At 38.0% G+C, this 22,269-nt stretch overlaps 1 protein-coding gene across 1 annotated transcript in view; it reads right to left on the bottom strand.

The window, feature by feature from the left end:
• Positions 1 to 434: 434 nt before the first annotated feature.
• The window catches only part of CLEC16A (C-type lectin domain containing 16A), a 73,308-nt gene continuing 51,473 nt past the window's right edge, over positions 435 to 22,269 (bottom strand). The window contains exons 19-23 of the mRNA XM_031050312.2: positions 21,609 to 21,760; positions 20,707 to 20,911; positions 19,143 to 19,310; positions 12,906 to 13,052; positions 435 to 2,038 (exon numbers count right to left, since the gene is read on the bottom strand). Of these exons, the coding sequence (XP_030906172.2) occupies positions 1,698 to 2,038; positions 12,906 to 13,052; positions 19,143 to 19,310; positions 20,707 to 20,911; positions 21,609 to 21,760 (1,013 nt within the window). The 3' untranslated portion in view covers positions 435 to 1,697. The remainder of the gene's footprint in view (positions 2,039 to 12,905; positions 13,053 to 19,142; positions 19,311 to 20,706; positions 20,912 to 21,608; positions 21,761 to 22,269) is intronic.

Raw genomic sequence — 22,269 nt, 5'->3', positions numbered from 1 at the left:
TTGGATAGAACTCCTAAAAGAGATTCTACGTTACCACCCCCTGACCAGCAATAGACTAGACAGTAGACAAGTCTTCAATTTTCCTAAAACTAGTATCTATCTCAGTCATTTCCTGTGAAGGTCTCGGTAGATAACTGGTCATGGGATTTAAAAGCCACTCAAAGGCAATGAAAAGCAGAAAGTCAGCTTTCTCTCCCTTCATCTCATTTCATGTGCAGTACGGCTCACAGGTAAGATTATACACACCATTATAAAGACTCCTTGTGCATGGTCCTAATCTTGCTAGAACTGAGTTTGAAATTAGATATATAAAGATCAAGGTTTTCCTGTCTAAAATTAATTCTATTTAAGTGAACTCAGCCTGCACAGTGACATTTTGTATAATCTAGGTCATGAGTTAAGGTTAGCAACTAACATAAAATGCTTTCAAGAGCAATAGTGAAAGTCTGTTCATTTTACTACTAATTTTAATTAACACACATGGAAATTGATGAGAAATCTCAGATTCCATTAATGTTAAATTATGTATCACATTAGCAAGGAACATTCCAAACATTCCAAAATATTAATCAACACTTTTTCACTACTGTCAACTTGGTATCAGAATCTAGGCAGCAAAGTAAGGCAAGCATAAACTCAGAATCATTTTTATGTAGCAATGTTGTTTAACTGTGATACTATCCCAGACAGGAAAAGACCTACATAATACCTTTCAAGTTTCAGACTTGTAAAGGAATTATCAGTTAGATGTGATGACCTCCTTCCTACATAAAAACGAAAAATTTAAAAAACCTCTTTAACCTGATTCTATCTAGAAGTTGTCTTTTAGTAGAAAGGATATCATGACTCCTCAGAAGTGTAGCAGTTTGACTGTCAGAAGCAAAGAAACAAGTTATAGCAATCTCTATTTTACATTTCTCTGTAGTTGATTAACCAAAGACTTGAAGTAGTCTCTAGACTCCCTTATGTTAATTTGTGTAAGCATTTGTCATTAAATTTTAGGCTTTTACCTTAAAAAAAATAATAATTTGATATATATCTTGCTTTGGATCAAACCTGGAAATAAATATTATACAAGAAAACACAAATACTAAAGACTGGAGTCCAAACAAAGACAATACTGAAAGTGGCCAATCCTGCTGGTATCGTGCAGGCCTCCACAAAATGAATGAGATTAAGATTTTGAAATACAAACAACAAAACAACAAGCTGAAAGAACACACCATATCTCAAATGGAAATGTTATCGCTGTACTACAATATATAATTTCTTTCTGGTCAGTGGTATGTCTCCAGTTTCAGAGAAGTAATGATACAATATCCTGAAGTCAGTTATCCAAAAATGTCTTCATTTTGCCATAATACTGTAGACCTTTTACAATTAACTTAGTTCCTGCAGCTGGAACTCTACACTAGAAAGAAAGCAGGTGCTCTGACATACTTTCACATTCTTGTATAACACAAATTAGTAGGAAACAACTAGTCCAGATTTAAAAGTTAGGCTTTTTTCTTCTGCTTAAATATGCTGAACATCTGATGTTTACTCTAAAAGCTGCCCACATTCTCTTTCATGATGGACCTCTTCTGCTGGACCAGACTGCCTCTGAGGCTTCAAGAAGTATCTGCACTCCCAAAGGAAAAAACAACAAAGAATTTGGTTGCATTTGCTCACTGTTTATCACAGTCTGCAGGCTGGCTTTAGTCAGAACATTCTTCCTCCACCTCTTTTACCTTGCATACTTCAGCTTCAGATTGCAAAGAGGACTGAGGAATGCAGCTGAATGTTCGAATGCTGTGTGGATCAACTGGTGGCACTAGTGTGAGTGACTCTACACTTAGTGCATCTGTATTGTCATCTGTTATTAATGATATTGTGGGCTGCTGTGCAGGAATCAGGCTAGGAGAAAGGTTTGCTGTTTCTATGTCACTGTTCTTTACAGCATTCTTGCTAGACTTTGAGACAGCTGACAGAGTTTCATCAGTCAACATCGTCTGACCGGAAGTGGTCATCTGAGGCTGCTCTGGAGCTGAAGCATCATCTAATAAAAGAAAACACCAAGAAAAGAAAAAAAAAAATCAGCATTCAATTTACTATGTACATTCAGGATAACAGTATGCTATTATTTACAAATATTTCAGAATAATTGGGTGGGAAATGCAGTTCTGTGAAGCACTATGCTTAGCATTAACTTTTTAGTAATTAGAAATGAAACAAAATATTATGAGGGTATAACATAAAATGCCAGGAGGAATGCAATCAGATTAGGAACCAGAAAATTTTACACATTTAATATTAGAATATGCAGCAATATCAGAAATATTCCTAGAGAGAAGAAAGTGAGGGGAAGAATAAAAAAGCCTCTCCAGTATTTAGTACAGACTAAAATGAATAGATACCCCAATACCAGGAACCAGGAAGCTCTTTAGAAATTAAAAAAACAAATCCCTGTATAACTAGTTTTCCCAAGAAGTGGCTTGTTTCTTACAAAATTTCAGAATCTGGAAAAAAAACCCCACATTTAAGTGGCACCTTAACAATAGAAAGCAGAACTATAGAAAAACAGGAAGGAGAATGATGTCCTTACTGTAACTGAAAGATGCTGCAAAACAGGCCTGTTATTATACAGGCTTGTGTTATATGACTTTTTGGTGGTTTGTTTTTTTTTTGGTGCTCCTAAGCATGGAGCATAGAGCCAGATGAAATGGGAAATAAGCATTTCTTACCACAGAAAACTGGGATGTTACTGCACCTTCCCACACAATGACACCCGCCCTCTCCAACTTCAAAAAAACATTTACAGCTATTTGTACTGCCCTTTTCCCCCTTAAAATCCTAACTAACTTTCAACTAATTGGCTCAGATGGATAGTGAATAGAGGGGATAAGGCAATGCAACCATATCTGTATGCCCAGAAAAGTCAGGGATTTTTTTTTTCTTTTCAGACTAGAGTAATAGATGCCATTAAAGTTACAGGTATCCAGCTTCAAGACAGGTCATTTTTAAAGTTCTTGTAAGAAACAGCATGTGTTCAAGTGTACAGGCATCTGCAGAAAAGTCTACAAGGCAATGTAGTGAATACAGAAGAATTAGGTTCTATTTTTAATATTCAGTGACCTTAAAATTATTTCCATTTCAATTTGATTCCAAATAACCCTGTAAAAGAACAGAAAGCATGAACATAAGGCAAAAAAAAAAAAACAAACAAAGAAATGAACAAAGAAGAACAAAGCTGAAAATGGAATGGATATCAGCAAGGTTTCAGTGGGCAACAGTAAAATTCTTAGGGTTTTAACCTTTCTGGTAAGATAACCAAGATAAACAATGGTGTATTCTCACTTAAGAAACCTACCCAGTTTTACTTGTTGAATCAGTGGCTAAAGCTTCTCACTTTAACAAAACCAGAATTTATAGATTATAAAAAAGGTCTCCTTTTAAATAAAGGAGACATCACTGGTTATTTCTGAAAGACAAGGACAGATTCAAAGTGACTCTGCAGATTCTTCTTTTTAGCTGTTGAGAAGCTTTAGTGAGAATGTAGCGATTGATAACAGAGGAAGTGATGCAAGACTTGCTTGGAAAATTAACTGCTAAAAACATGAAGTCTCATTTTTCTGAATTCCAAGCTAAAATACTAACATTAAAGTATGCACAGAACAGTTTGCCTCTTTGCAGCAATTTTCATTTCTGAAAGTATAAAATCTTCAAAGAATATAAAATGTTCTTTTCCAATTTTTTTTTTAAATCTTGATTCTAGTATGAATATGCACCAAAATTCAGGATTCAGAAACTTGAGACATTCTGGTAAATTAGCAATCAAACGCATTCTGCTCAGGAATGTTATATACAGCACATTTCTACTGCAGTCCTGCTTATTTCACTTCTGACTCTGCAGTTCATTTCCTAATTCCACCCCCCTTTCCAAATATTAATACATTTTCTCAATACTTTCATTTACTGAAATTGACAGATGTGCATACTCTTTTGTTAGTCTGTACTGTTCCCAAATCCTTTCACACAGGATATAAATTAATGCTAAAGTGATTCCTTTCTTATTGCCACAAAGAAAAAGATTGCATTTGAAAAAAGTCCCTATTAAAAAAAAAAATTAAAAAAAAAACCTCTGGAGTCAACAAGTCCAAATTTTCTATCCAAAAGGCCGAAATAACATTCAGAAAAAAGATAAAAATATCAAAAAAATCTAAACATACTCTTGTTCAGTATTTTAGCTGCAGTATTTATACAGAATACAAAATTGGAACTCTCCTATGTTTCCCTCCTGCTTTTACTTACTATCGATAGAAATTAAGTGTCTCTCTTCTACTTTCACTACTTCTTTAGTCACTGTCCAAGCTTCATTTCTCTTTCTCTGAAATTGTATTTCTCTGTATTTAAGGATAACAGTGGCAGACGTCTGTATGTAACCCAACATGGCATTACTGCCAAAATAATAAGGTATTTGCAAGCTGCCCCTAGTTCCTGCAGTGGCAGAGAGCAAATACCACTACACAAAGGGGCAGGGGAGAGAGAGAGGATTTCTAACATTGTCTAGAATAGGTCAACAGCTTTCACTACTATTTTGCAATATACTGTCCCTTCTGGATTAATGCTTAACTAAAAATCCTATTCTTCAGTCACAGCTATAAACTATGGCTGTGAGAATGGTACTTCAACCTTAGCAATCAAGGCCCTTACTTGAGGCTTACACTTAGCTTGAAACTGCACCTATATGCTTCTGCCAGGTCATAATCATCTCCCATATCTTCTGGATACAAGGATGGGGAAAAACAACCCTAGTCTACAGATGAAAGAAACTAAACAGAAAACAGAATACAGAGATCCCACATGTTGGGATGAAATCTCCAATCTAAAATAAGACTACTCTCTTGATGTAAGAAGTCTTCACATGTAACATCTCCCAGTTAATTGAATACATGGCTTCAGGAAAGTAATTAATAATGAGAAAATCTTTGAGGCTCAAAATTTCAAAGCCGTTTGAAGTCATACTCAATTCTGAGAAGGATCCAGGTAGATAAATTTACATTTTGTGAAATCTGAATTCTCAGTCTTTGAAACTGAAATAAGCAATTGGCAAAAAGACATACCATAGCTGAAAGAAAAATTCAAGGAGGGATTATTAAAAGAATGTCTATCAAATCCAGTCAGGTATTAAGCTCTTGATTCAAAAGAGTTTCAAGGCATCCAGATATATCTTGTTCTCTAAACATATATCATATGTTTAGGATAATTCTGGATTTTCTGCCTATATTGCACATAAAAATACTAACTGGCTTTCAGAAAAACCCAAACTCCTAACACAGGGTTCCAGCTTGACTTTTGGACAAAAAGAGCAAAAATAATTGTAATTTATACCTGAATAAAATCTCCACTTACTAAAATATGTTCTACTTTTTAAATACCAAAAAAATATCACCTAATATGGGAGAACAGCACTTCTATTCATCTCTCCCCAGCCCCCATCTATTTAAGCAATAGTGTTCTGGGAAAAAATAAAAAGCTAGATCTGCAACAAAACCAGGGAAAGTGAAATCAGTTTCTTAAAACAGTCATGATATGAACATTTAGTTTTCACAAACACCCCCCACCCATCCCCAAATTTAAATATCAAACAAGGTTTGAAAACAGGGTGTTGGTTAGCAAGTTTTTGGGTATTATTAGCTATCTCTGGTTGCAGTGGCATCAGCAACCTTAGATAGTTTTCAGCACTTCTGTAATGCTACTAATATTACCATTACAGCAAAAAAATCCAAACAAATTCATTGAACTTTTGTTGTATTAAGGATGATCATTAGTGAAAGAAGACAGAAAAGAACAGGAAAAGAATGGATATAATCTGCAGAAACATGTCCTAAGCTGTACAGCAACATACTGTGAAAGGATAACAAAAATATAAACAACTGGATATGAGGTGAAAAGGTACAAAGTAAATCTAATAAAGATGAAAAGGGATGTTTATATAATATTAACAGAAAAAATATCTTCATGCCATGACAGAAAATAAAATTACATTAGACACAACTTAAAACAGGTTATGTAAATAAAAAGGTAGCCTCAAGTGTATTTCTGTGGTTTTTGCATCTGTTTCCCCTCCACACCTCCTCAGGCAATTAAACAGTCCATAAACCCATCTGCCTGAGTTTGATGATCATAGAAATATTGAGCTTGTGCCATCATAGTCCAAGGACAGTCTTATGCTGAATGCTTGTCCATTTTACCCAAGCTATAGATTTATTGTTGCTAGCCAAATACCTGCATTACTGTCCATTCAGGAGCCTGTGACTTAATACATTCCACTACAGACATGACTGCCCCTGTGCAAATGAAGACATAGCTGCTTTGAAGCTGGAGGCTTGAGAGCAGAATTTCCATCTTTGTCAAGAGAACCAACAAACATGGGAGAAACTGCAGATAATGCTTTCAGAACCAGCTAATTACTGTTTTACAATCCCACCCCCTCACCCCCAAACCAGTAGAGACTAAGATTTATGATGCTTTCTTCACTTTCCCACCTCACCAGCATTGCTGTCAGCATGGAAACCAAACATGTTCTATCAACTGCCAATGGCCTTTTGAAAGCTTATGGAGGAACCTGCCTGAATTGATATTGCGTGAGTTTCTGTTGCAGCTGCTGCTTGAAGACCTAAACCCAGTGTCCACCGTGACTGTCAGCCTCCGACAGACTAAACACCCGCCGACGTCCTTTCCTGCCAGACCTTACTAGAGGAAAACACAGCGATATATCATATGAAGGTTTTAACAATGAAACAAGGAAGTGAAACTGGAATGAAGACAAAGGATAAATGTTAGAGTAGTAACAAGAATAAGTGACAAGGACACATCCATAACTGCTGGTATCTTGAATACAATTTGACACCACACCAAGAATCTTAAAAGTTTGGGAAATACTTCTGAAGCTGGAATCATTAATTCTTTAGGAATAAGTGAGTTTAACTGAAGTTAAGTTTTTGCTTACCTATCTGGAAATGTTCATAAAAGGAGGTTTGGGCTATGTCTCGCAACACCAACAGTATTTACACAGAGGAAGGATTAGCAGGCACTTATTTGCATTACAATCTACTCACATGCTTTAGAAATCTTTAGAGCAGTTGTTTATCACCAATTCTGGTGACAGAGAATTACTCTGATATCCACTGGCCACAAATTATAAAAGGTGCACTACCATGCATGTGACAATACTTCAGACCATTCAGCCCTAATACTCTATAATACGAAACTGAAGTATTAGATTTGGTTTATGTTAGTGTTTTTAAAGATAGCAGCAGTTCAGATGATGATGCTTGGTGCACAGTAAGTTTCTAGAAAAGTAACTTTCTAGAAACAAAAGTATTTCGTCACCTAGTTAGAAAATCACTAGCATCATAGAACAGAGGAGATCAAACCACATTTACGTTACTGATTATAAAGGCAAGAGACAGGGATGGTTTTAGTAAGATGGCAAGCACTGCTCTTACAGGCTCTCCATGCTTGATTAATCCTCCTCTCCTTGCAATATATAAATTTTAATTTGCTGACTGGAATTGAATATATTCTCTGCAACAAGGGACAGCTCTCTGTACTTATTTTAGACCTTTTACCATCAATATCTGCCAGTAGTGTGAAATACAGTGTAAGTAGTGTAGAAGATCAATCCCTTCCGAAGTCCTCAATATCCACTGCTCCCATGTAAACATTTTCTTAAGTATTGAAGCCAATTGCATTTTAAAGCTTAAGACAACCTCAAAAGTGATAAAATACAGCGTAGATGACATTACACATACATAATTCTGGAAGACTGCTCACTTACAGTAAGAGAGCTTCTTTATTTTAATCCTTGGCATATATATAAATAAGCACTTTAAAGAAGAGCATGGTTCCAACAAGTGTAGCCAAGAAGAGTCTGTATTCCAAGCTCAGAAGCTTGATGATTAAAATCTGCCTAGCGAAAGAACAACTTTACCTTATGCATCACAACACTTCAAATGGACATGTTAAACTAAAAAAACAAATATGTAAATACAATGAAAAAACCCCCACAACCTGATAGCAGCATTTGCAGAATCTGATACTGCCTTTTCTGTCTTGCTAGGCCTTCTGCTACCTCTAAAGGATGACTCCCGTTTTCTCAGTATTAAGGAATGGAGATCTTGTAAAGGGCTTAATTCCCAAATACTGCAAATAGGGGAGCTGCTAGGCTTTAAAATATCTGTGCCAGGAAGTATTGCGACAATTAGCAGGTAGGATAGCTGATAAACTCAGGAATCATAACAGCTTATTGTACTGATGACAATGCTGTTAATACCACAACTATTCTCTTACAGTGACTGAAACATGCGCAGCAGTCACATAATTTTATGTGAACTCAGTTAAACTCCCTCCTCACATTAAAATACTGTGTGATTGATGCAGGCAGGAGTGATAGCAAGTGAAGGATTTCTACAAAACACAAAATTAATTTCTTTTCTGTGAAACATTTTTGAAAGCATTTTTACTGTTGAACTATTAATATATACTCTACCTTATAATACTGTTTTCTCTCAACTATTACGCATTTTTTCTGTATTTTGTTCTCATTTATCAGCTTTAAATAAAAGTCAGTGTGTATGGTCTAAATCTTATTTCCTGAAACAATTTTGTGAAGATTATAAGTACCATCTCAGATGTATCAAGCTCCAAACTTTTAAAATCTGTTAGCAGACAGTAGCTTAGGACACTATAAACACAAGTGTACAGGAGAAACAGCTGCTGTGGTTTAGGTTGTTTCTCGGAAGGAAGGTAGCTGAGGGAGTTTCCTGGAAGTCCACATACACCTCTCCCCTTTACCTTGTCTGGCATTCTTGACTGAAGTTTCTGAGTAATCTAGCAGGTTCTTCTTCATGGTCAACAACCTGAGCAGTTGCCAGAACAAACATGGGAGTAGGGAAGGAAGGAGGGATAGAGAGCATGTGTGCTCACGTGAGTGTGTTTAAAATGGAATGGAAAATGAGAAGGGAGATTCAAATGTGACAGATGGTGGCAACATTCAAGTGCTACCTTGGGGCATAAAACAGACCTAGGTAACAGCTGTTAACCAGCTACTTGTTAATTTCTCCTTGAAGGAGCCACTTCACATAATGCAAGCCTCCTCTTCTGCTTCACAGTCAAGTAAGGCAGTTTATTTTCAATTGTCCTCAACAGGTTAAGGGAAAATCAGATTATTTTATATTCAAGTGGGTGAATACCAAACAACTGTTTCCCGACATCAATGAGTCATCAGTAAAACCTGATACAACACAGTGGCCAAAACACTATCTTTTCTTTCAGCAGTGTACTTGTGTCCACACAGAAGCCTACGGATCAGCTATCTGAACATACCAAACGGATAATCTCTTTCTTCGTTATGCTCCTAGCAACAGTTCCTAGTATAGATCACAATTACATATAAACACTGTAAATATTACAAACCTGCAGTGAAGCGGTCAAATCAGTTCATGCAGAAGCACTGGTCCCAGGAACTGACAAAAGAACTAATCTGACACTGAAGATCATCAAAAAGTGTCAACAAAGCTCCCTGGGTTGGAGAAAATCCTCCCTCCACCCCGCAAAGACCCTGCTCCAGGGATCTCAACACCCTCTCTAGTCCATACTAAAGACCTTGAGACACTGTTAACCACTCAGCTATAACTACTGTCATGGTTTGAGCATGTTTTGAGGGTGTTTTTTGTTCAAGGTTTTTTCCAGCCAGGTGGAGGAGGGGAGTCCGGGAGGAAGGAGAGACAGGACACCTGACCCAGGCTAGTCAATGAGGTATTCCATACCATAGCACGTGATGCCCAGAATGCATACTGGGAAGGAGAAAGCTGGAGGGGTACAGCTCGGGAGGAAAATGGAGGAGGGAGCACATGGTGCTCGGCCAGGCAGGGTGGAGTGAGTTTATGGGTCGGTGGCTGGTGGGGTGTTGTATTCTTTTCACTTGCTGTTTGCTGTATCATTATTATTTGTAGTAGTAAATGGCAGTAGGGGTTTTGTGTTATGCCTTAGCAATTAAACCGTTCTTATCTCAATCCGTGGGGGCTACATTCTTTGGATTCTCCTTCCTAACTCTCCGGGAGTTGGGGGACTTGGTTTAAACCATGACAACTACTTAAAACATTACTTGTCCATCACTGGCTGCAGTTACGTTAGCAGTTTGGTACTAACCAACAGAGTAACTTTGAAGAATTATGTACACTTACTGCTTTAGTCTGATTTGAGGAACAGTTTCTGTGTATTCACAAGGAAACCAAACTATATGATATGCTGCAGCTGTGCACCAAATACACTTCAAATCTGAATAGCAACATACATCTGACCTAATAACTGGTCCTTCAATCACATACATGGCAATTACGCCTGGTCCTAAAGGGTGGAGTAAGTATGGTCCACAACAAAATTTGTAAACTACAGGAAGATCAGATACATGCACCTCAGTACCAACTGTCCATCATCCAGCTGCACTGAATTACTTGCTCGTGCACGTACAGTCACTGTCTTCCTCTTTGTTACTGCTCTCCAAGTAGTTAGCAGTACAAAATCCAGGAGCTGAGCTCAGAAGTCATCCCTGCAGCAGCCTAATGTAAGCTGCTGACCTGGGACTTTAGTGGCTGATGCACATTTTCACATTCATTTCCACAGACTTTGCACATAGTGGTGTGGGACAGAATTGTATTTTCACAACTACATTTTCTAAAGCATCTACATCACTGCACCTAGATCATGTACAAAACACCAAAACTCACCTAAAGACTGTTTTCCTGCCTAACGTGGCATTTTGAACATGCTTTATGATTAAGCCACAGATCATACTAAATGTGGTCAGTTCATGCAACCTAACTGGTAATGTGCAGACTGAAACCAGACATTTAAAAAAAACAACTTTCCCCTCTTTTTTGGTTGGTGGGGTTTTTTTGGTATTTTGTGTGTGTGTGTGTTGTTTGGGGTTTTTGTGGATTTTTTAGGTTTTTGGGGAGCTAGGGAAAGAATTTACTTTTTTTTTTTCCTGAAAACAATAAGCAGCCTCCTGCCACCAGGAATTCCAGGAAACAAACAGAACTTTATGTTATACAGGTGCCAACATATTGTGTAAGTAGATTTTAACTATAGTCTCTGGTTATAAGGCACTATCTTTTTATGCTAGATAAGCAATTATGTGCTCTGGGTGTACTCAGTTTGAAACATGGAGTATGGTCTTGCTGGATATTTCTTTGAACTAATATGTTGCTTCTGGCAACAAAAATAATTTACATTTTTAATTTTCATTTCCTTTACCCCAGTTTTCTGTCATCACTGCTGCCAAGAACTTGCAGTTGCATTTCACTTCCTCATCATAGAGGATGCAAACAGAAAGGCAATCATAAATTAGATTTTTTACACTGCAAAGGAGAAAGATGCAGTCAAACAAATGATTTCTTGTGGTGCAAACTTATACTGAGACTTTAGACAATACGTACCACTTCTCTGGGTAAACACCACATATTATCTAGGCCATCAAGAGACTGGGTAACAGTAGTCAGTTACCAACACAGAAAATAAAGGTCCTACCAAATTTTTTAATAGACTGCATATAGAAAAATATTCCAAATTATGTTCTTGAATTACACATGTTGCAGGAATATTTTGACTATATGTCTCTTACAGCAATAGATTTGCTTTAATCTAGATTCTGAGTGCTAGAATGCTTTGCATATCATTCATAAACTTCCTAAGTAACCTTTCTTATCCTTTCCAGTAACATTTTTTGCAGGGTTAGTCACTTTCGACATAAAATGTACATTGATCTTCTGATGCTGTTCAACAAAATCTACAATATACTAAATGCCCAACAAAGATTGCACAATTTCCTGTAGAACTGCAATAAAGCTTACATCTACATGAGCTTTCCAATAAAGGCAAAATGTACATCTTAGAAGGGGGAACCAGAACAATTCCAAGGAGCGGTTAACAGTGGAAGTGACTGTTAAATGAGGGGTCTGTTTTAAAAGGTCTTGAGAATCAAGCTACCTCTATTGCTTTATAACTAAACTGAGAGTAGGTCTGTTCCAGCATGAAAACACTTTGGGATGTATCCTTCAGGAGTTACTTATTGTTTAGTCTCCAGCTTGAGGCTTTACCTCACACGTAATTTGCACTCAGAACAACCACCATTACAAATTCTCTATAAATGCTACACAAAAAAAGGAGGAATGAAGGCATTCTAACGCAACACAAAGTCCCAGTATAAACATACTCACTAAATATACTGACCACACAAACACATGGTAGTAGCTACATTAATGAAAGTTACACTGTCAGTATACTTATATGGCAGCTGCTTCTGCACCAGTGAAACAGGCTCCTCAAATGTGATGGCTTCAGCTAGAAGAGCGTTATTGCAAAAGCTTTACAACATTAGCATCCTAAATAACTGTTCTCAAGTATTTCATGTTTGAGCCATTAATACAAGTCAACATGAGTATCAGATAAACACAGAAGCAAATATCACTCAGTTCAAAAAAGATGCTTAATGTGGAGTTCAACCTAGCCACTGTGGTGAAAGGCTAACAGTATACATTACAAATTCATGCAAAGCAATACTTCAGTTTAAAAACAAACAACAACCTTTTAAGTTGTATGTGCTAGGAGACAAGTCAGACAAGCAGGACATTATTTCACCAGTACAAAAAAAAATCACTGCTGAAAGATGCCAAGTATTTATTAGTGTTCCAGAAGGCTCCACAATTTACTTTAACCAGTTTAGTTGAATGATCATGTGATCTGAAACCATAAAGCCCTATAGTTTTTAATCTAGTAAAATATTAACTTAATTTTACAGTATCCTATAGATTTATCCTATATCAGTTAATGTGCCTAGGCTGAAAATCATTATTTAATACCTGATGGGCTCTGTGCAGCAGAAGGGGTGGACGCTGAACTTGCAGCCACTGAATCACAACGCCCCGTACTCCCACTGCCACTGGAAGGTGATGGTGATGAGAGTGGTGATGGATTGTGCTGATTTATACACTGGGCTACAGCAAAACCTGCAAAATAGGACAATGAAGTTTATGAGTTAATAATTAGCTTGAAAGAACTAACCCACATGAACAAATTGAGAAAGAGGAAGTGCATTATATTGCATTAGAGTGGTGCTAAATTGACTTCATATTGGCAGTCCCCTGAATTACTGAAAGTAGCCACAATATGCACTGCAAAACACCTAACAATGTACTTACTCGTTGCCTTCAACTGCATAGTAAACACTGAAGAGGAAAGCATCTGACAATCAGGTATGAAAGCAAATGCACCGTTGCACATTTCTTTATTTTTTTATATGGGGAATCTCCCACGGCATTGGATTCATTCACAGGATATCCTAAATGGGGAATTTGCTGGTGCCATGCAGCAGGCAGCCAGTCAAAACAATTTAAATGAAGTCATTACAAGAAGCACATGAAAGCTTTAACACACAGACATGACATATCAGGAAAATGCTGTTAGCAGCAACACACACTGACAGGTTGTGTTGCACAGAAAAAAAAAAAACCAACCTAGAAGGGAGGAAGAAAGGAAGAAACAAAAGCTAACAAACATCAGCCCTGTTAACAATCTGACCTAATCTGCAGTCCCACTTCTTACCTTCTACTTCCCATCCTTATACACAAGAACTAGACTCAAAACACTTGCAGAAACACAATGCCATCTGAACAGCCGTAGTACTTGCATCACAGTTTTAGATGGGTGAATTCCACTTTTATCAAGCTTTTCTCTTATCTGAAGTTACAATTCATTATGTCCAAGATGAACATCATTTGAAAGAATTAAATAACCACCACTGCAGGAGACATCTATTTTATTTAAAAATAAAACAGTTTGTGAAGCAGCTAATTACTTCATAAGTGTTAATAAACTCATGTATTTTATTTCAGAAACCCAACTGACTGATCTTCTACAATCATTTAGGTAAGTTAAACGGAGGTCACACACAGTGACGCCTGATAGTCTGCAAAAAGTTAACCACAAACTAAACTATCTCAATTGTGAAAGACTTCTATAGCACTCAGGGCCACTGATACATAGAGTTTTTAATACAGCAAACATGCATTAGGCTTCTCATGCATACTTCATATTTTGAAATACCGGTTAGGATGGGAAACAAGGAATAATCAATGGACTTGTGACCACAGAAGTGAGGCAAAGACATCTCTTAAAGTGAATAAAAGTTGGTTTTGGAACAGATACTAAAGCCATTCGTATAGGAGTTTTTATATCAGTGTATTTTGTTTCCCTTATAGTGATGGGAAAAGCTATACCCATCCAAAGCATTCTTTGTCCACAAATGGTTTGCACTTCCAAGGAAGGATAAACCTTCCATCCTCACCAAAATGGTAGAAGAAATAAACAAGAGTTAATCTGTCTATCCTGTGAAAAGCTGCTAGGATTCAGGAGGATTGCCTGCCTAAAGGCTTTGCAGAACAGTGCTCATAAACTCATAGAATCATAGAATAGTTAGGATTGGAAAGGACCTCAAGATCATCTAGTTCCAATCCCCCTGCCATGGGCAGGGACACCTCACACTAAACCATATCACCCAAGGCTTCATCCAACCTGACCTTGAACACTGACAGGGATGGAGCATTCACTAACTCGCAGGGCAACCCATTCCAGTGCCTCACCACCCTAACAATAAAGAATTTCTTCATTATAACCAGTCTAAACCTCTGCTGTTTCAGTTTCAACCCGTTACCCCTTGTCCTATCACTACAGTACCTAATGAAGAGTCCCTCCCCAGCATCCCTGTAGGCCCCCTTCAAATACTGGAAGGCTGCTATGAGGTCTCCACGCAGCCTTCTCTTCTCCAGACTGAACACCCCCAACTTTCTCAGCCTGTCTTCATATGGGAGGTGCTCCAGTCCCCTCATCATCCTCGTGGTCCTCCTCTGGACCTGTTCTAACAGTTCCATGTCCTTTTTATGTTGAGGACACCAGAACTGCACACAATACTCCAAGTGAGGTCTCACGAGAGCAGAGTAGAGGGGCAGGATCACCTCCTTCGACCTGCTGGTTACGCTCCTCTTGATGCAGCCCAGGATACGGTTGGCTTTCTGAGCTGTGAGTGCACACTGCTGGCTCATGTTCATTTGCTCACCAACACCCCCAAGTCCTTCTCCGCAGGACTACCATGAATTTCCTTTTTGTCCAACCTGTAGCTGTGCCTGGGATTGCTCTGACCCAGGTGTAGGACCTTGCACTTGGCATGGTTAAACTTCATGAGGTTGGCAGCAGCTCACCTCACAAGTGTGTCAAGGACCCTCTGAATGGCATTCCTTCCCTCTAGCGTATCAACAGAACCACACAGCTTGGTGTCATCGGCAAACTTGCTGAGGGCACACTCAATTCCATTGTCCATGTCACCAACAAAGATGTTAAACAAGACCGGTCCCAACACCGATCCCTGAGGGACACCACTCATTACTGGTCTCCAGCCAGACATTGAACTGTTGACCACAACTCTTTGAGTGCGACCATCCAGCCAGTTCTTTATCTACCAAGTGGTCCACCTATCAAATTGATGACACTCCAATTTAGAGACAAGGATGTCATGTGGGACAGTGTCGAAAGCTTTGCACAAGTCCAGGTAGATGACGTCAACTGCTCCACCCCTGTCCATCACTTTTGTAGACCCGTCATAGAAGGCCACCAAATTGGTCAGGCAGGATTTTCCCCTAGTAAAGCCATGCTGGCTGTCACCAAGCACCTTGTTGTTTTTCATGTGCCCTAGCATGCCTTCCAAGAGAATCTGCTCCCAGGTTTTGCCAGGCACAGAGGTGAGACTGACTGGTCTGTAATTCCCTGTGTCATCCATTTTCCCCTTCTTGAAAATGGGGGTTATATTTCCCTTTTTCCAGTCATCAGGAACTTCACCTGTCTGCCATGATTTTTCAAATATGATGGCCAGTGGCTTTGCAACTTCATTCGCCAGCTCCTTCAGGACCCACGGATGGATTTCATCAGGTCCCATGGACTTGTGTACATTCAGGTTCTTAAGATGGTCTCGAACCAGATCCTCCCCTACAGTGGGCCCAAGGTCTAGGTTTTCACAGTCCCTTCATCCACCTTCCAACACTTGGGTGCTGCGGTCAGAGCCTTTGCCAGTGAAGACCGAGGCAAAGAAGCCATTCAGAACCTCAGCCTTCTCCAAATCCAGGGTAGCCAGTTCTCCTGACAGATTCTGGAGGGGGCCCACGTTGTCCCTAGTCTGTTTTTTAGCCGCTACATACCTATAAAATCGCTTCCTGTTATCTTTAACATCCCTTGCCAAGTTTAGCTCTAACTTGGCCTTAGCTTTCCTAACTTGGTCCCTAACTTCCCAGACAACATCCCTGTATTCATCCCAGGCCACCTGTCCTTGCTTCCACCTTTTATAAGCCTCTTTTTTCCTGTGATTTTTTTCTCAGCAGCTCCTTATCATCCAAGGAGGTCTCCTGGCCCTCCTGCTGCACTTCCTTCTAGTCGGGATGCAACACTCCTGAGCTTGTAGCAGGTGATCCTTGAATATCACCCAACAGTCCTGGGTCCCCCTGCCCTCTAGGGCTATATCCCATGGAACCTTGCTAAGCAGGTTCCTGAAGAGGCCAAAGTCTGCTCTCTTCCATTACTATGGGAGGACAGAATGGGTTAGCTATACAGCTTAATGTGTAGATGTCTTTTTGTCCTTTTCCTCCCTGGGTAAGATGAAAAATGATACGACTTTTTTTTCATTATTAATAATGAATGCCTTTCTTGTTGGTAGTCCTTGCTGCCGAGTAAGAATCCTTGAACTTTAATCTTTATGATGCAAGATTTCTGTTCACTTAGAAATCAACCAAAAGGGTCAGACAGGAGAAACTTAATACTTAGTTTCTATAATATCAGTTGTTACAATTCTTTATAGTGTTTTGTTTTGTTGTGGATATTATTATCATTTCTTTTAAATCTCATTAATCTCTTTGGTATTTTTTTTTCCAATGCACATTTGGTGCCATGACAGATAGACTGGAGGAAGCATGATGCATCCCCTCATTGCACAGCAGCAAAAAAGAAAAGACTCTTAGTGATTTCTAAAATATGACACTGAATGAAAAGGTGATCTGAAGTAATTTTCCTCTGTATTACTATTCCCAGAAGTTACGCAGCCCATGCACTTAACAGTATTTAGAAATCCATCAAATTCCAGGCCAATCACTTTTGGCTTTGTATATATATAAACATCTATACACAATATAATTTTATATATTTATGAAAAAAATAATCCTGAGAGATGCATACATACACATATTATTATTCATTACATAAACATCCTGTGGCATTGTCAATATACTTCATGATTCACTTCTGTTTTCTTAGTCTGTTAGCAATGACTATAAGGGAACTTCAAATTCTAATTCTCTGTTGGCTGGAGGTGTAGAGTGGCTTTCTTTCACTTCTTACATATTCCCTCTCCTGAACAGTTCTATCTACTTCTAAAATCTGTCCCACATATCAAGGGTTATCCTGGACTGGTAGTAATTACAAAAGGGGAGTGATAGTCCCAGCTTAGTGCTTCCCTATCTCTTTATGATGCTCTAAGCTGTAACAGAAGGATGTCTCTTGCAGAAGGATGTCTTGTCAATAGGTCTGAAATTCAGAAGTTCAGATCCATTCCAAACTGAGAAGAAAACTAGGAAGCCTACAGAGGAGGAGGGGCACAACAGTACCAAACAGAAAGTTATTTCTCTAAATGAAAGCTTAAATTGGCAAAACCTAACACATGTCCTTACATTGAAATATTTGCTTCCAAATAATCTTAAATAGTAGCGCTGCTACAACAGAGACTGAGGGCAGACCAGGCTGAAATAAAAGTTCTTGAAAACTCTACATTCAGTGAGAAGACAGATTAGCAAACTGATTCAACAGTTGTAGTAAAATTCTCCACAGAGTGAAATTTGCAGGAGGGGTGAAAACGTTTATATCACTGTCAATTTCTTAAGACATACCCTGGACGTACAGCTGACGTGGTCCTACTAAGGAAAGTGATTCATGTTCTAAAAATATTGCGAAAACAATGGTTCTCCCTTAAATTGGCAAAACCCACCATCATTGAAGGAAAGCATAACTTCTTGCTTACAAGTATAATCAAATTAACAGACTATATGACATTTGCAGAACTCTCAAGCATCACTTAAAGCTGTAGCATTAAGAAATTAACACACAAAGGTAGTTACAACTTGTTCAATAATTTTTTTAAAAGGAGCAAAATCACTCTCAAAGTGAAAACCACTCCAAGCCTGATTAAAGGATAAACACAAAGAGATTCCTGTGAAAAATGGCTTGGAACTAGGAAACCTCATACACTCATTAGTGAAGAAAAGGGGAGAAGGAAGAGGCCTTTGATATTCATTTTGTAACCAGATGTAAAATAGTGTAGCAATCCAGTTTCATTATACTATTGGCTGTTATAAAATGCATTCCAAAAAAGCAGAATGTGAAATACTTCATGTTCTGTGCCCGGTTTCTTGTACTTAGTATCAAATAAAACTTCAAAATACTTTTTCTTCCTGAATTGCATGTGCATACAATAGAAGTTTCCATTTCCTGGAATTCAAAGTAACTATGTGGTTGGTTGAACAAACTACCTTTAACCCCAGTTCCAAGCTGATGCTCTGTGCTACTGTTCAAGTTAAGTAGCTGTGGCCCTTTTCTGTTTTGCTGCCTGTAAGGTAAATGAAGCAGTGCACAGTATCCCAGCTACTTTTCAAACTGGCAAAAAAATGATCATAACCAAATTAAAAAGGAACTATGTGCAACTGAAGACGTTGCATAAATACTGAGTATGTGGAACAATTTAAACTAACTCAACTTGTAAAGGAAGGCAACGCATTAAGACACTTCCAGTGTAGTTGGACGAACTGCCGCAGACATTCCTCACAACATACCTGGAATTCACACCCAGGTATTGTTTCTCTAAGAGTAACTTTTTCCATAAGTCTTATCCTGGAGTTGTGTGTTCAGAAACCTATCACAGTAAGCTTTTCATAGCTCATTCAAGTTACAGTTCAGCTGTTGCAGATTCAAATCACAAGCAGAAGTTGCTTGTTAAGGAATGCTAATCTTACCTGGAACTTTGTCAACAGATGCAAAAACAGAGCGTTGTACTGTAGGATCACTGCTACCACGCCGTGACTGATCATAAAATCTAAATGGAAGGTGTTGGGCTGTAGCTGAAGAACTGTGTCCAAAACCCATAATATCAGTTGAAGGCTGAACAGGAAGATCCAGCAGAACTATGTTTAATCACAATTGATAATTTTTGTTACTCAAAAAATACATAAAAGGAAGAGTAGGTGAAAATAAAATTGATAGTTTTCTCAGAATCTTGGAAATGAACCCTATTGTTTGACATAACTTGACTGCATTTACCTCTTAATTATGGTTACAACTGCATTAGAAAAAGAAAAGACACAGCATTTATGGCAACCTTTCCTACCACTGCTGTCTACACATTCATGCTAAGGAAGCCTCAGAACACAGTGGAGGAGGAAAAAAGGATTAAAGTAAGCTCCCTGCATGAAGTAAGCCACCGGAATTATTAAAAGATAAAAAATAAACCTTCTGGTTTTCACTGTACAAATAGTTATTAATTAGTTACAACTGAACACTGCAGAAACCCATGTAAAGAGACAATCTGCTGTCAACTAGCAAAAAAAAACCAAAAACCTTTTCCATTACCACTCAACCTGAAATTTTAGTATCAAAATAGACCTGTATTAACCTCAAAATTGCTTTACACTTTTTTACAAGAAGCAAGCCATATATGTATGACATATCTATACTGTAACCTCAAAACATAAGACACTCCTATATTTAGCTTCCTACACAACCATAGGACACTAAAATGATCTTAAACCATCTATACTCAGAGAAATTCTCTGGCCAACTCAATAGTTGTGATAACAGCTATGACTGTGTTTTTCACAGCTCTGATTAGTTCATTACTGCTACTGGACAATCCAAGTAACTTAGACATCTGGTGTCTCTTTTCATTTGCCCAGCTATTTTCCCTCCTGTATTTCAGAGTTCCCTTTTCTAAATTCTCCAATACATTTTTTACTGGTAAGCTTCAATTTATTCTTCAGTCACTTAATACAGACTAATATTTTAATCACTCTGCTATTCACTCAAATTAACTCTTTCCTTCATCTCTTTGCATGCATTTCCTTCATTCACAGAAATATAGGCTGCTGACTCAACATTCAGGATTGCTCATTCAAGCATTAAACATTACAGTAACACCACTGGGACACCATCCATCTTGGGGCTCAGGCAAGCTGAGTTCCAATTTAGTCCTAAGGCAATAGAACATCTGCTTTTTTAAGTAGAGCATTTGAACTGAATCACTGAATGACATTTAAAGAGAAATGTTGAGTTTTGTGAGATGACTGGCAGCTAGGGGCAACAAAACAGGTCTCCTTTTTTGTCCGTCCTTTGACACATATATCATTAAATGGGAAAACACATTTTACTCCAATAACAATCTATTGCTTGGAAACTAGACACTGATTTACAGTTTTCTGTGGCACACCACTACTTAGATTTTTCTAACACATGCTTTTGTTACAGAATGATTTGCTATGACATCAAAGTCTTGTTTCTCAGAATAATTTCAAACTAATGGCTCACCTGCTATCCTCTGCATTTTCATACGCCGAGCTTGGATACGGCCTTTTGCAAGCCGCTGCTTTGCAATAATGCAGCGGATGTGATCTGAAAAAATAAATGTAGCCTGAAGGATAGGGAACGGCTTAGAATGAGGACTTGAGGCAGGCTTATGAATTATTATGTTCAGAGCTCTACTGTCATCCTCCACTCCCGTCACCTGCATATCCTAAAAGGAAACAGAACACAAGTTGCTAATTAAAAGTTTGCATTTTAGAACTATAAATACCAACATTAAAAGAAAATCCTATGAATGGTTCACCAAAGCACCTAGGAACTGTTTCCATATTAAGAAAAAGGACTATACAAGTTGTACAATGTTGAATTTTGCTCTTCAGAAATTAGTACTTACAGAGATTGTCAGTTTAAAATTCAATTGAGTTATTTGGGCATAGCAAGTTTCAAGGAAATAGTGTTGGCTAAGGCAAGAAAAATACAAATGAGGAAAACTTTTTAAAGCTTTTGAAACAAATTAGAAAAGCACAGATGATTCTGAAGTTACAGCCTGTCATCTTCCCTACCTGTGTAGTAAAACCAGAACTCTAGGAGAGTTCATTACTGTGCTACTTAAGGCAAGTGCCTGGGACTCAATCCTAATTGTATATGATTCCAGTGTTCAAATGAACACAGCCCAATATATACTGGAGAAGTTCAAGTTTGTCTTTAGTTAGCTATGTAAACTTCCTCACAAAATCAGAAATAGTTTAAAAGGCAAAACCTAAAAAAAAAAAAAGACTAGTAACAGAAGAAACAAGTAAGCATGGTACAAAACTTAAATATATAAGCTAATATTGGTATTACTATTTAAGATAAATGTAGATTTTCAGCCAAGAAAAAGTAAGCACCCATATTAAAACTCCTCTTACCTGCAAAAGGCCTGCAAACTTAACTACACCCCATCCAAGTCTGGCAACATCTGGCTCAACCAAGCTCATCTGGTATATGTCCACAGCCAGGAACCTTTGAACTTGACCCCCATCCTTTGTTATTACTGTACAAGCAATTAGATCACTGTTATCTGAAGGAAGGAAAAAGAATTCCATAACTTAGCTAGTGAAGTTAAGAATTATGGATTTTGGTTGTTTTACATAACATAATTTTAATGTATAGAAGTGTAATCATCTTCACAACACACATTTGAAGTTATTCAAGGCTGTTTTTTTTTAATTTCCCTTTGATTTCCCTATTATATATATAGTTAAGTAGAAAGGCCAGAATATATTTCAATAGTAGTGGTTGAAGTATCTTACAAGTTACATATCAGATGTGTATTATAAGTACTATTATAAGTACCCTGTTTTCTCTTACCACCTTCATTACCTTTTAGTATAAAAGGTCACTTGATTTTAGGGGTGAAATTGCAACAGTGTTGATTTCTCTCACTAAGTTAAAGTCTCAAAGTCTTGTCCGAAGACCAGAGACATCCTCTGTGTAGGAGGCATGGCAGAACTGCAGGCAGTTGTCTGTATACCAGTGTAAGCTTCACCTTCATTCTGACACAAGCGCCAATTCTACAGATTTAAAACC

This window comes from Melopsittacus undulatus, chromosome 8 (assembly GCF_012275295.1).
Source record: "Melopsittacus undulatus isolate bMelUnd1 chromosome 8, bMelUnd1.mat.Z, whole genome shotgun sequence".
Classification (NCBI taxonomy): Eukaryota; Metazoa; Chordata; class Aves; order Psittaciformes; family Psittaculidae; genus Melopsittacus; species Melopsittacus undulatus.
The sequence above is the reverse complement of the archived record's forward strand: the minus strand, read 5'-3'. Positions and strand labels throughout refer to the sequence as shown.